Source organism: Aspergillus eucalypticola (genome assembly GCF_003184535.1).
Source record: "Aspergillus eucalypticola CBS 122712 chromosome Unknown BO83scaffold_47, whole genome shotgun sequence".
Taxonomy (NCBI): domain Eukaryota; kingdom Fungi; phylum Ascomycota; class Eurotiomycetes; order Eurotiales; family Aspergillaceae; genus Aspergillus; species Aspergillus eucalypticola.
Genome location: NW_020290321.1, coordinates 88612 through 101403, shown reverse-complemented (window position 1 = coordinate 101403; position 12792 = coordinate 88612). Strand labels below are relative to the sequence as shown.

Genomic DNA, 12792 nt, shown 5'->3' with positions numbered 1-12792 from the left:
TGTCATCACTCTATCGGCGCCCGGATACTTGCATCGCCCGCAGGAACCGAGTGAGATAGCGCGTTCCAGTCCCCTGTCGCTGGCTGCATCTGTCGGGATTCTTTTACCTATCACGGTAACACCTCAGACGACTGCATGCCTGCAGACACCAGCAAGGACGTGGGGGAGGACATGATGTAGCTAAGTATTACTTGTCACCTCATCACAAAGGGAGGACAGGAAAAGCCCTCATGACTTACCACGGGATGTTGATTCGTGTGATCCAGGGTCACCAGCACGGTGGTATCGTGGGGGGTAATATTTAGAGTGCAGAAAGGTAGGTACCTAGTAGTAGTATTCTTTCATTACACGACAGTGGTCATATCGCCTGTGTAAATATGCAGATGTCATGTCAGGTCGGTCATTCCATCCTGGCGTGGCTGTCATTGAATGAGCCATTTCCCTCAATCCCAGGCAGTCTAGACCAACTACTTGGATAGATAAACAGCCACTGTGTAATGAGGCATTATCTGCACATTGCTACGAGAGGCAGCCATGACCGTTCTAGATAAGTCACTTGTAGTGGCCCCTGCTGTTCCCAGAATCCTGGGAAGAAATTGCTAGGGATGTCCAACTTACTGGACTCTTTTTGAATCCTGAACTCACTTAATAGTCTCCCGAACTTATAGTGTATGAACATGACCACCCAGGAAGATGTTGCGTGGAAGTAAGTCCGCAGATTGTTAATCCAAAGGGGTACGTAGCGAGGCTTGTGGAACGTTCCTTAACTATATATACACACTTAGTCACTGGTGTAATCCATGATTACTGAAATTGTAATGATTTTATCTATTATTAGTACTGTATATACATGATCCTGGGATAACAGTAATAAGTAGTAGTCATCAGTTTCTTGATCCCGGATAATTGTTGCTAACCGGTAGTATTTGCGGACATATATACCGCCCTCAAGATCGTACAATGTAATTTTCCCAAGATTGTTCGTTCATTGCCACTTCAACCACATAATTGCTACTCTGATGGTAAATAAATCAAGAATATCATTATGAGCGTATTATAAAGCCAGACAAATAAATGGAAATGACCCCAAACACCCCCGACCTGAAACATCACTTTGTACGGAGTAGTTGTTAACAAATCACGTGATACTAATGGAGAACAATACTCTGTAGACGTTGCCCAAGAGTTTTTTTTGCCTTAGGCGTCATTATTACTGCCTGAGGCGGTGGGCATTACCGGTCGGAGGACCCTTCTCCATTCCCATCCCTGGATCCATCATCATCACTGTTGAGAATAACGAGGCCTCAACGGAATAGATAAAACCCAGCATCTTACAGGTAATACGACAGTATTCCGTGTTCTCATCACCATCTACCTCTCCCAAGGCTATCATGGGACCCTAGACATGTCGATCTGGGGGAAAAAGGCCCCGCGCGACCCCACCTACACTAACTACTCCGTACGCGGGCATACACTGATTAAGATAATAATACATCTATTATAGTATTGCTTTTGCTTTTTCTTTCTTTTTTTTTTTTTTGGCTGGTTGCCTACCGCGATAAATGCGGTAACCTCGACACCCGCGACGAGGATATCGACACTTCCTCCGTCAGGCGGATCCCGTTCTTGAAGGCCAATTGTCGTTCTTCCGGTGAGAATCTGACGTCCATCAGCAGATCCTCTGACGACCCATCGTTCCGCGAATGTTTCGTTCCCTCGCTCGGCAGACTGGGGTTCCCTCCCACGCCAATGTTCACCTTGTATGCATCATCCGCGGCCGTGCGGGTCCCGAGACTGCTGAGTTTCACGCCGGTTTCCCAGCTGCGTCCGTATGCCCGTTGTCCGCCACTGGGCTTGCCGCTCGTTCCGCCCGCTCGCGACGAGTATGCCTTGAGATGCGAAAACCACGACCCGAATAAGGATTTCATGGCGGGGATGGAGAGGGCGATCAGGGTGCCGCCGACTTCGGAGGTTTCGATGGCCAGCATGGGGTCGTAGGCCCAACTGCCGTCGGAGGACCACTGGCCGACGATGACCAGCCACAGGCGAACGCAGGAAATGACCAGAACCCTAGCAGAGGGTCGTACATTATTAGTAAAAGAGATAAGAGAAAACACACAGAAGAATATGTGGACTCACAAAACACCGGGAAACATGATCAAAGACAGCTGCAGTTTGCGCTTCGGCGACACTTGCAGCATGTAGATTAACATGGAGGGCAGGGCCAACATCATGATGTCGCAGACCAGGGACAGGGCTGAATTGGTGACATAGACATCTCCCCACGTGATGCAGTTGTAATCGTCGATCTGCGGCTGCCAGGCGTAGGGCCAGAGTCCCGTGACGGGCAGGCAGTGGAACAACAGGAGGAAGAACTGGGCGAGAAATGCGGCCAGCAAGAACCCGGCGGAGAGCTTAATGGCCAAGGAGATCTTTGGGTGTCGCGAGGCTAGACGCTGGTAAAATGCCAGACCGGACAGGCGACAGACGAACAAGGCGGTGGTGTAGAGGATGTGCATGACAAAGTCGTAGCGTTCGGTCTCGTTGACGCGAGGCAGCGTGAGGACATATTGAATGTATTCAATATGTCGACCACTGCCCATGTCGATCAGAATGATGCATAGGGCGACAATGGGGATGTAGATGGCCTATGCGGTGCCGAGTCAGCCCGTCTATCTACTATGGATGCCGGGGGTAATTAGGGCATAGGGGCAGATATTAACATACCAGAGTGAAGACGGCCAAAGCATCGTCCCAGCCGAACTTCTTGACGAGGAAGAGACGAGCGTAGCAACGGGCGACGACGATCACAAAGGTCAGAGCGGCGACGAAGAGAATGGCGATCTTGGTGGGCCGATCGCGCGACTGGGCCAGATAGTCGGCGGTGATACCATCCGGGATGCGACCCTCCGCCTCAGCAGTTTGGATGTCGGCGGGGATCTCATGCATGGTAGTGATGGCTCATCCGGGGCAGCAGATGGGAGAGAGACGACCGACAATAAGGTCTCTCAACCTGGACAGGAAAAGGGGGGAACATGGGGGGAAGTGATTGATAATTATGGGGGAAGTTGGTGTTCCATATTAAAAATTTTGTGTGGGCATGACGACAAGACCAAGAAACTACTTGCAACCTATAACAATCGAATTCATTCTTTTTCCGAATTAGACTTTGGAGACGAGAGAGAGAGAGAGAGAGAGAGAGAGAAAGTATTGGCAGGGCGGAATTGGATCGGATCATCGGTACCGATCAAAGGCCGTTGCGAGATCTCGATGATTTAGGTACAACTACTATACTACTCTTAGTATTTCCAGCTGTTTCCGGCCGGGGGATAAATTTAAGATGATTGGGCTGGTTCTAGGCCGAGGAAGCCTAACAAAGTCAATTGCTAACAATTGCTAAGGATATTGAAGAAAAAACGCACGTTACCTAATGGCAATCATATGATAATAAGAAATATAGCTCAGGGGGTTGAAGCTGAAAAATATTGACCGAACTACTACTCCTATCCAACTTTTCTGCAAGAAGAGGGACCCCGTGGGAAAAGCGATGCAGCACCCGCAGCAAAACAGCCTGTCAGCACTTTACTATAGGAAAATTAAGAGAAAAATGCATGCGTAACAGGGAAGGAGCAATATATCGGGAGCACCGGATGGGACAGGCCGGGCGGGTCGGTGCTCGCCTATCTGAAGATCCACCCTTGGCACTTGCTCGTCTGACACAGTCGCCTGTCTAGGCATGTCTTGCCCTGAAAAGCTTATTACTCTACTGAAATCAATTGACAATCAAATTTCGATCTCTCTCCTTCCTTGATTCTCAAATTTTTCTCGTGAACATTACCTAGGAATAGTAGGACAGTGTGTGTCTATTCAAAGTCACAGGTGTGTGTGTGTGTGTGTGTGTCAGAACTGTCACGGAAGGTTGTGGCGGCCGGTCCGTGTCCACCCACCCTCTTTTGCCGATGAACTTTCCCTTTTTGTTTTGCTGGTTGCTCCCCACACCATCCAGATTTTGACACCTTTACGCAACCAATTAAATCTACTATCTATGGCTAGGATCCAATCACCTCCTCCAGTCGGACTCTTTCTCCATCCCCCCAATTCAATAGTGGCATTCCAGTTGTACCTAGTAGTTTGCCCCCCCTGTCGGCACTAGATCAGAAACCGTCCCGTCCCTACAGTCAGTCCCTTGCATGATGCAGGTCGCCGTTGGTGCCTGTTCGCGCCAACCCTTTTAACCAACCACAACTCATCTTGCTTTGCTTTTTTTTCCCTCCCCTGTCTCATCTTCCCTACTGAATCTCTTTTTCCACGTGGCAGCGATCTGCAGGGAATTGAGAAAGAAACCGACGATCGGCCATGCCCTCCTTTGCCTCTTGGCTCCTCACCACCGGGTTGGCCGCTGTGGCCAACGCCATCACCCTCAACGACTCCCTCGTGGCCCAGCAGATTGATACCCAACCTTTCCCTTATGATTTCCCTAAGTTGGGTGTCAATGGCTCCGATCTCTTCCCCATGCGGGACTGCCATGGCTTCACCCTCGAGGAGGCCAGCATCGATGACATCCAGGCTCAGCTGAAGGCTGGTCGCTTCACCGGCTCCCAGCTGCTGCAGTGCTACCTCGAGCGCATCTACCAGGTCCAGCCCTACACCAAGTAAATAATCCCCCCCTATCCTTTTTTACAAAGATGTGTTTAGCTCATTCAGTGTGTCAGTGCCGTGCTGCAGTTCAACCCCGACGCTATGGCTATTGCCGAGGCGTTGGATGCCGAACGCAAGCAGGGTACCGTCCGCGGTCCCCTGCACGGTATTCCCTTCCTGGTCAAGGACAACATCGCCAGTAAGGACAAGATGGAGACCACCGCGGGTAGCTGGGCTCTCGTCGGCTCCGTTGTCCCTCGCGATTCTCACGTCGTGCATCGCCTGCGCGAGGCGGGTGCGGTCCTTCTGGGCAAGGCCACGCTCAGTGAGTGGGCCGACATGCGCTCCAATGACTACTCCGAGGGTTATTCGGGCCGTGGTGGCCAGTGCCGCAACCCCTACAACTTCACCGTCAACCCCGGTGGCAGTAGTTCCGGTTCCGGTGTGGCCGTCACCAGCAACCAGGTGCCCTTTGCTCTGGGTACCGAGACTGATGGTAGTGGTAAGTTTGGTAGATCGAAAAAAATCAAAGATGACATGCTAATATGGAGTACCAGTGATCAACCCGGCTGAGCGCTCGAACGTCGTCGGCATCAAGCCCACCGTCGGTCTGACCTCCCGCGCGGGTGTCATCCCCGAGTCTCTGCATCAGGACACGGTCGGCACCTTTGGCAAGACGGTGCGCGATGCGGCCTATGCTCTGGATGCCATCTACGGTATTGACCCCCGCGACAACGAGACCTATGCCCAGCAGGGAAAGACCCCGGCTGGCGGTTACGCCCAGTTCCTGACCAACCAGACGGCCCTCAAGGGCGCCGTGTTCGGTCTCCCCTGGTTGTCTTTCTGGCAGTACAACGACGCGGCCCAGAACGCCCAGTTGATGGAGCTGTTGGCTTTGATCGAGGCAGCGGGTGCCACCATCATCAACGGCACTGAGCTGCCGCACTACAAGGAGATTGTCGACCCGTCCGGCTGGAACTGGGACTACGGCACCACGCGCGGCTACCCCAACCAGTCCGAGTACTCGTACGTCAAGGTGGACTTCTACAACAACATCCGGGACTACCTGGCGGAGCTGAACAACACCAACATGCGGTCGCTGGAGGATATTGTGCAGTACAACATCGACAATGCCGGCAGTGAGGGTGGTGTTCCCGGTGTGAACCCGGCGTTTGCCTCGGGCCAAGACGGATTCTTGGCGTCGCTGGCCACCAAGGGCGAGATGAACGAGACCTACTGGCAGGCCCTGGAGTACTGCCACCGCACCAGTCGGGAGGAAGGTATTGATGCTGCTCTGCACTACCAGGGTCGTAACCTCACGGCGCTGCTGGTGCCTCCGGACTTTGCCCCCTCCATCGAGATTGCCGCGCAGGCGGGTTACCCAGTGGTGACGCTCCCCGCGGGCATCAACAAGGACTCGCACATGCCCTACGGACTGGCGCTGATGGGCACGGCCTACTCGGAGGCGACGTTGATCAAGTATGCCAGCGCGATCGAGGACGTGCAGCTGTCGTCCAACACGCCGTGGAAGCGCAGCCTGGCCACGTGGAGTGGCTATCTGGATCGGAACATTCCGGTGAACTAAACGATGTACTTTGTACTGTTTTTCCAAGTGATAGAAAGGGGAGGCAGGGAAACCTATCCGCTGCATCTTCCCGCATAATTAATGGTTAATGGGAAAAATAGAATTGGACCTCATGGTGACTCGTGCTATCTAGTCGTGAGTAATCAATAATAATGGTTCGTAGGAGGCAATTTAACTTTTGGTACCCGTGGGTAATGGGAGAATAATGTCGTGTTCCACGACGGCATCGGAAGATTACCTTGGCGTGCCAAGAGTAGTGGCCAGCTCTGGGCCGTGACACCGTGCCAGTCACCGTGCGGGCAGTGGTTGCTGGGATGGTGTTTCTGGAAATCCGGCTGGGGGAAGATTCTGCGAATGAAGCCTCAGCAACATCCCCACGTGGGCCCGCTGTGTGCACTGATAGGATTAGTGGAGACGTGCCCGTTCCGCCCAGCCTGCCAAGACACGCCTCTTCGGGTCCGCCCAGACTTCACTGCGAGTATATCTAGGAGTCTACCAATATACTTCCATCATATCTGCTTGAACGATAGAAGGCAGTACGGATGCCAAGCCACCGCCCAGCCATGCCCAGCAGGGCCATCCTATGCGACTGGTGGCGGTAATCTTGTAACACTCTGGTAGTGGTATCCCGAAAGTCAGTTTCTTGCTGGTAGTACCTGATCCTGCTCCAGTGGCTTTGCTGTGAAAGCTACAGCTCTGCGCGAATTTTCCGAGTCTGGCCCTGTCATACCCTCTGTATTCCGTGTATTCCCCGACACCCTGGACAGTCCCGTCGAGGTCAGCTTTCCGCCCTGATTCTTCGAATCATCGGCCTCCAAGCAGGAACGTGTCCGACCTCAGCTCCCTGACATGGAGGAGGACTACTTTGCCTCCATCCTCCACCCGTAAACTCTCCAAGGGCACGTGGCCCTCAGTAGAGTGAATGTCCTGCCTGGTCTGATGGCCTCCGCTGGTCACATAAAGTGAGCTGGACCGCAGGGAAAGGGTCATGAGGCTGTCCGTCAGATTCCTTCTCTCCATCCTTCCCTCCATCTCTCTCCTCCTCATTCTCCCTACTCCTTTGGCAGGACTCGCAGCCAAAGACAAGACAAGTCATCATGGCGGTCCTCCACGAGTACGACTATGTCTTCGCCATTGGCACCTTGTTTGCCATGCTGGATGCCTACAACAACGGTGCAAGTGAGTGGTGACACCAAAGTCATGTGCTTACCCGGATTGGATGAACCTTGACTAACATGACTTCTGTGTTTGAATCCAGACGATGTGGCCAACTCCTGGGCAACCAGTGTCTCCTCCCGTTCCGTCTCCTATCGCCAGGCCATGGTCTTCGGCACCGTCTTCGAGATGCTGGGCGCCATCTGTGTCGGAGCTCGTACTGCTGATACCATCAAGAACGGCATCATTCCCAACTCCGCCTTCCAGGGGAATGCGGGCGTGCAGATGCTAGCCTTCACCTGTGCCTTGGCTGCCGCATCCACTTGGGTGATGTGGTGTACGCGCCACTCGGCCCATGTCTCCTCGACTTACTCCCTGATCTCTGCCGTCGCCGGCGTGGGTGTGGCTACCGTGGGTGCCTCTCAGGTGCAGTGGGGTTGGAATGATGGCAAGGGCTTAGGTGCCATCTTCGCCGGGCTGGGAATGGCCCCCGTCATCTCGGGAGGTTTTGCGGCTATCATCTTCATGCTCATCAAGTTGGTCGTGCTCATCCGCAAGAACCCAATCCCCTGGGCTGTTTACAGTTCCCCCTTCTTCTTCCTAATCGCCGCTACGATTTGTACCCTGTCCATCGTCTACAAGGGTTCTCCCAGTCTGGGTCTGTCCAAGAAGCCTAGTTGGTACATTGCGGCGGTCACCATGGGCACCGGTGGTGGCGTCATGCTTCTCTCTGCCCTCTTCTTCGTCCCTTTCGTGTACGCCCGCGTCATCAGAAAGGATCACAGTGTGAAATGGTGGATGTTCATCATGGGTCCCATGCTGCTGACCCGCCCCGTTGTCACTCATGGCGAACAGGCCAAGGTTCCGGACTACGCCGTCGTGCAGGGAAGTTCCGAAGACCTCACGCTAGGCTCCCCGGATACTCTCCGCGGCGATGATGTCAAGCGGTCCACCCAGGCTGGCGTCGAGTCAATCCAGTCCCGCAGTGAAGAAGGCGAGAAGCGCATGGTGGCGGGAGAATCTCAGCAACTGACCTACAAGGAACTCATGGAACAATCCGACCGTCGGCTGCGGGAGCGGCTGCTCAAGAAGCGTGGACCCCTGGGCTGGGCGATGCGTACTCTCCGCGACAACCCTATGGGAGCCGGTCAGCTGTATGAGGTGCATAATATGGTAATTCTGGCGAAGCGCATTCCCGCAATGATTGTCTGTGGACTTCTCTACGGTCTGCACTATGATATCCACGCCGCTCAGTCTGGTATTGCGGGCACCCCCGAAGGCAAGCGCATGCAGCGCGTGTACAGCCACGCCGCCAAGTATCCCAACGAAGTCGAGCACACCTACTCGTTCATTCAAGTGTTGACCGCCTGCACTGCCTCCTTTGCTCATGGTGCCAACGACATTGGTAACTCGGTCGGTCCTTGGGCTGTTATCTACTCGGCCTGGTCGACGGGCAACGCGGCCGCGGCCAAGGCACCGGTGCCCATATGGCAGTTGGCGGTGCTGTCGGGATGTATCTCGATCGGCCTGATCACCTATGGCTACAACATCATGAAGGGTAAGTCGATCTCATTATGTGGATTGTAATGTGTACTAATGAGATATAGTCATGGGCAACAAGATCACCTACCACTCGCCGAGTCGCGGTTGTTCGATGGAAATGGGAGCCGCCATCACGGTGCTCGTCTTCTCACAGTACTCACTGCCGGTGTCGACTTCCATGTGCATCACGGGCGCTACCGTCGGAGTGGGTCTATGCAATGGCACGCTCAAGGCCGTCAACTTCCAACGAGTCGGGCTGCTGCTGCTGGCGTGGATCATGACGATTCCCATTGCGGGCACGTTGGGTGGAATTCTGATGGGATTGTTCATCAATGCGCCGCATTTCTCATCGTAGATTTTTTTCCTTTCTGATGTATTTAACCTTCTGATGTTTTTTTTGATCGATGGATCAAGGCCTGCTGTGGCACGAGGAGTTTGTTTCTGTTTTTGCTACAATACCCCGATAATGTGATACTTCTGCTGCCCCCAATTCCGCACGTCCAGCAATACTTAGCATAAAAGTACAGGTGGAGGTGATTGGCCAAATGATCGAGATACGCCGTGGCTTCGGGACGAGGCCCGTCTCGAGCAGTCTGGCCGATATCGCACCACAACGATTGGCCTCGGATGAGGGGGGACAGCTTATCAGCACGACATCTCGTGAGGGGGTGGTAAGGACCCTTCGTTACTTTAGTTTTTACAGGGATCGACACCCTTGATTGTACTGACCAAGGTTCCACCACCATGGCTAGTATCATCGAACCTCGCTACCGCCTGGGAGTGGATGTGGGCGGTTCGTCTCCAACTCCATCCATTTTTACTCTGACTGCTCCACTGACACTTCATCGCCAGGAACCAACACCGACGCCGTCCTCATCCGTCTGGATCCCATTGCCATCGTCGTCTCGCACAAAGCACCCACTACTCCAGATGTTACCACCGGAATCACCACTGCCGTTCAGGCCGTCATTGCAGCAGCAAAAGTGCCCCTCTCGTCCATCGCATGCGTCATTATCGGGACTACCCACTTTGTCAATGCTGTCGTACAGCGCTCACCATCTCTACGCCGCGTCGCTGTGATTCGACTATGCGGCGGACCCGATGAGGGATTCGGTCGCAACATCCCTCCTTTTGTCGACTATCCACTCGATCTGCGTGCGCGTATCGAAGCCTTGCGACCATATTTCTGCCATGGCGGATACCAGATCTCTGGGGAGGAAATTAGCCCGCTAGATGAGACGGAGCTTGAGAGCGTAGCGGCGCAGTTGGTCAGTGATGGGGTCAAAAACGTCGTGATCGCGGGTATGTATGCGCCATTGAATCATCACCAGGAGATGAGGGCAAAAGAGGTTCTTTTGCGATCGATGGAGAAGAACGCTGGGCCTTTGTACAAAGCGCGGATTACTCTCTCGCATGAGGTGTCTGGTTTGGGATTTCTGGCCAGAGAGAACGCAGCCATCCTTAACGCCACTCTGCGTCCACTGGCCGAAAGAACGATCTATGGCTTTCAAAAGGCCATGGAGGATATCTTCCAGGATGTTCCGTACACTCTGTATCTGACACAGAATGACGGCAGCGTTCTCAGTGCGGCTGAGGCAGTTCATCTCCCCATCCGGACGTTCAATTCAGGCCCAACCAATTCTATCCGCGGTGGGGAGTTTCTCTGGCGTGCGGCTACAGAAGCTGCGCAGCTGCAGAAAGAGCAGGCAACGCGCACAGAACCATTGGTGGTCATTGACATTGGCGGAACCACCTCCGACAGTGGACTACTCTTACCTAATGGCCTGCCACAGATGAGCTCAGTGACCAGTTTGGTCGGGGGTGTGCGCACCAACTTTGCTCTTCCTGCGGTGGAAAATATCGGACTGGGAGGAGGGAGTATTGTCCGCAGCATCGGACAGGATGATTGCTCCGTCGGCCCGGATAGTGTAGCCCTCGAACTGTTGGAGAGAGCCCGACTGTTTGGCGGAGAGTATCTCACTGCGACCGATATCGCCGTGGCTTCTGCTGTCAATGGCGTGACGGAGACGAACCCGCTAAAAGGGATGGGCGATGTCTCCACATTGACGGATATAACTATCCCCATGGTTAATCAGGCACAATACCTCATGCGCCGCAAGATCGAGGAACTCGTTGACCGTACCAAGATCCACAAAGACGACGTGGACGTTCTTATCGTCGGCGGCGGTGCACCTATCATTCGCACCGATGAGCCCCTGCTAGGTGTGCGACGAGTGCAGACCGTCAAGGGCGGCGAAGTTGCCAACGCTGTGGGTGCTGCTATCTCGCGCGTCTCGGGTGTAATGGATACAGTCGTCGATACCTCGAACTGCACTGTCAAAGAGGCACAGGAGACTGTCTCCCAAATGGCGATTGACAAGGCCCTCGGCAACGGTGCTCAGCCAGATACAGTGCAGATTGCGGAGGTGACCATGCTACCCATTCAGTATGTCGAGGCCAAGGCACGCATTGTGGTGCGGGCCGTAGGAGAGCTGGATATTGTATCGATATCATCCGCAGACAAAACCATTCCTGTCCCAGACGAAGAAGTCCGTGACACAGACACTGTCACACCTCCACTTCATACAATCAATCTAGTAGCCCCTCAACCAGACCTCCACTCCTACCGCCCTCACATCCAAAACAACCAATGGATCATTTCCCCCACCGACCTCGACTTCATCACCCGCGGCTGCAAAATCCTCGGCTGCGGCGGTGGCGGCGACCCCTACCAGGAATACCTAAAAGCCAAAGCCTACCTACAAGACCACCCCGGTACCGTCCGCATTATATCTCCCGACTCCCTACCCGACGAAAGCCTGGTCGGCTGGACCGGCTGCATGGGCAGTCCAGAGGTCAGCATGGAGCGACTCGAGAACAGCGAATGTCTACAAGCCCACGAAGAACTAATGCGGGTGACCGGCAGTGAACCAGTCTCTGCATTCCTCGCCCTGGAAATCGGCGGCGGCAATGGCATGGTGAATCTCGGTGTCGCCGCACATTACGGCGTCCCCTGTCTAGATGCAGATTATATGGGTCGTGCGTATCCCACTATGTGGCAGGTTACGCCGAATGTGTATGGTACACCGAGAGGAGAGGCGCTCGTTCCGGCGGCGATTGCTAGTGGCGATGGTACGTGCATGACGATGACGAGATCGCGCACGGATCGACTGGTGGATAAGGCGATGCGCGCGGCAGTTGTTGAGATGGGGTGTCGGGCTGGGAGTGCGGGTCCGCCTCATCGAGCGGACCGGGTGCGACAGCAGGCGATTCGCAATACGGTTTCATTGGCGTGGTGGATTGGACGGGCTGTGACTCTGGAGAAGAATATTGCGGACAAGGCAATGCGGATTGTGGAAGCGGCGGGTGGGCCTGAGAGTGGTGCCATTCTGGGCGAGGGCAAGGTGGTTAGTGTGTCGAGGGTGTTGAAGACGGGTCATTCTTACGGAGTGTTGGAAGTGGATGGGCGGTTGAGTGATGGACGCAAAGCGACGCTGAACATTCCGTTCAAGAATGAGAATGCCTACGTCGAGGCAGTGATGGAAGATGGCGAGACTAAGATTCTGGCTGCCGTGCCGGATCTGATTGTTGTGTTGGATGCGGAGTCTGGAGCTGGGCTGGGGACCCCGGAGTTCAAGTATGGGCTTAAGGTGGTGGTGTTGGCTATCGCGGCTTCGCCAAGATGGACGGACACGCCGAGGGGAATGGAGTTAGGCGGACCCAAGTCGATGGGATTCGAGGAGGTGGAATATGTTCCGATTGGAAAGTATTGCGAGCCGCGGAGTGTGATTGATGTGTTTGGATAGACCAGCTATATTGCAGGGTGTTTTAGAAGAGAACATAGTAGATAGAATATGATTCATATATGAATG

General features: G+C 54.0%; 5 protein-coding genes across 5 annotated transcripts; 4 read left to right on the top strand and 1 right to left on the bottom strand.

Annotated features, from left to right (window-relative positions):
- Window positions 1-1505: 1505 nt before the first annotated feature.
- BO83DRAFT_372980 (uncharacterized protein) lies at window positions 1506-3143 on the bottom strand. Its single transcript, XM_025530006.1, has 3 exons — window positions 2728-3143; window positions 2140-2648; window positions 1506-2070 (listed from the first exon to the last, which is right to left on the bottom strand). The coding sequence occupies exons 1-3, from the start codon at window positions 2947-2949 to the stop codon at window positions 1551-1553; spliced, it is 1251 nt and encodes a 416-aa protein (XP_025382180.1). The 5' UTR covers window positions 2950-3143; the 3' UTR covers window positions 1506-1550.
- Window positions 3144-4294: 1151 nt separating this feature from the next.
- On the top strand, window positions 4295-6330 carry BO83DRAFT_442182 (amidase family protein). The gene is made up of 3 exons (XM_025536390.1): window positions 4295-4652; window positions 4713-5140; window positions 5196-6330. Exons 1-3 carry the CDS (start codon window positions 4357-4359, stop codon window positions 6221-6223), a joined length of 1752 nt encoding a protein of 583 aa, XP_025382179.1. The 5' UTR covers window positions 4295-4356; the 3' UTR covers window positions 6224-6330.
- A 456-nt stretch (window positions 6331-6786) lies between these two features.
- On the top strand, window positions 6787-7111 carry BO83DRAFT_404026 (uncharacterized protein; the record flags this gene model as incomplete). Its single annotated transcript, XM_025533673.1, has 3 exons — window positions 6787-6821; window positions 6895-7000; window positions 7046-7111. The coding sequence occupies 3 exons, from the start codon at window positions 6787-6789 to the stop codon at window positions 7109-7111; spliced, it is 207 nt and encodes a 68-aa protein (XP_025382178.1).
- Window positions 7112-7245: 134 nt separating this feature from the next.
- BO83DRAFT_442181 (sodium/phosphate symporter) lies at window positions 7246-9275 on the top strand (the record flags this gene model as incomplete). Its single annotated transcript, XM_025536389.1, has 3 exons — window positions 7246-7402; window positions 7482-8936; window positions 8986-9275. Exons 1-3 carry the CDS (start codon window positions 7321-7323, stop codon window positions 9273-9275), a joined length of 1827 nt encoding a protein of 608 aa, XP_025382177.1. The 5' UTR covers window positions 7246-7320.
- Window positions 9276-9664: 389 nt separating this feature from the next.
- On the top strand, window positions 9665-12726 carry BO83DRAFT_372973 (hydantoinase/oxoprolinase; the record flags this gene model as incomplete). The annotated part of the gene is made up of 2 exons (XM_025530005.1): window positions 9665-9713; window positions 9773-12726. 2 exons carry the CDS (start codon window positions 9665-9667, stop codon window positions 12724-12726), a joined length of 3003 nt encoding a protein of 1000 aa, XP_025382176.1.
- Between the last annotated feature and the right edge of the window lie 66 nt (window positions 12727-12792).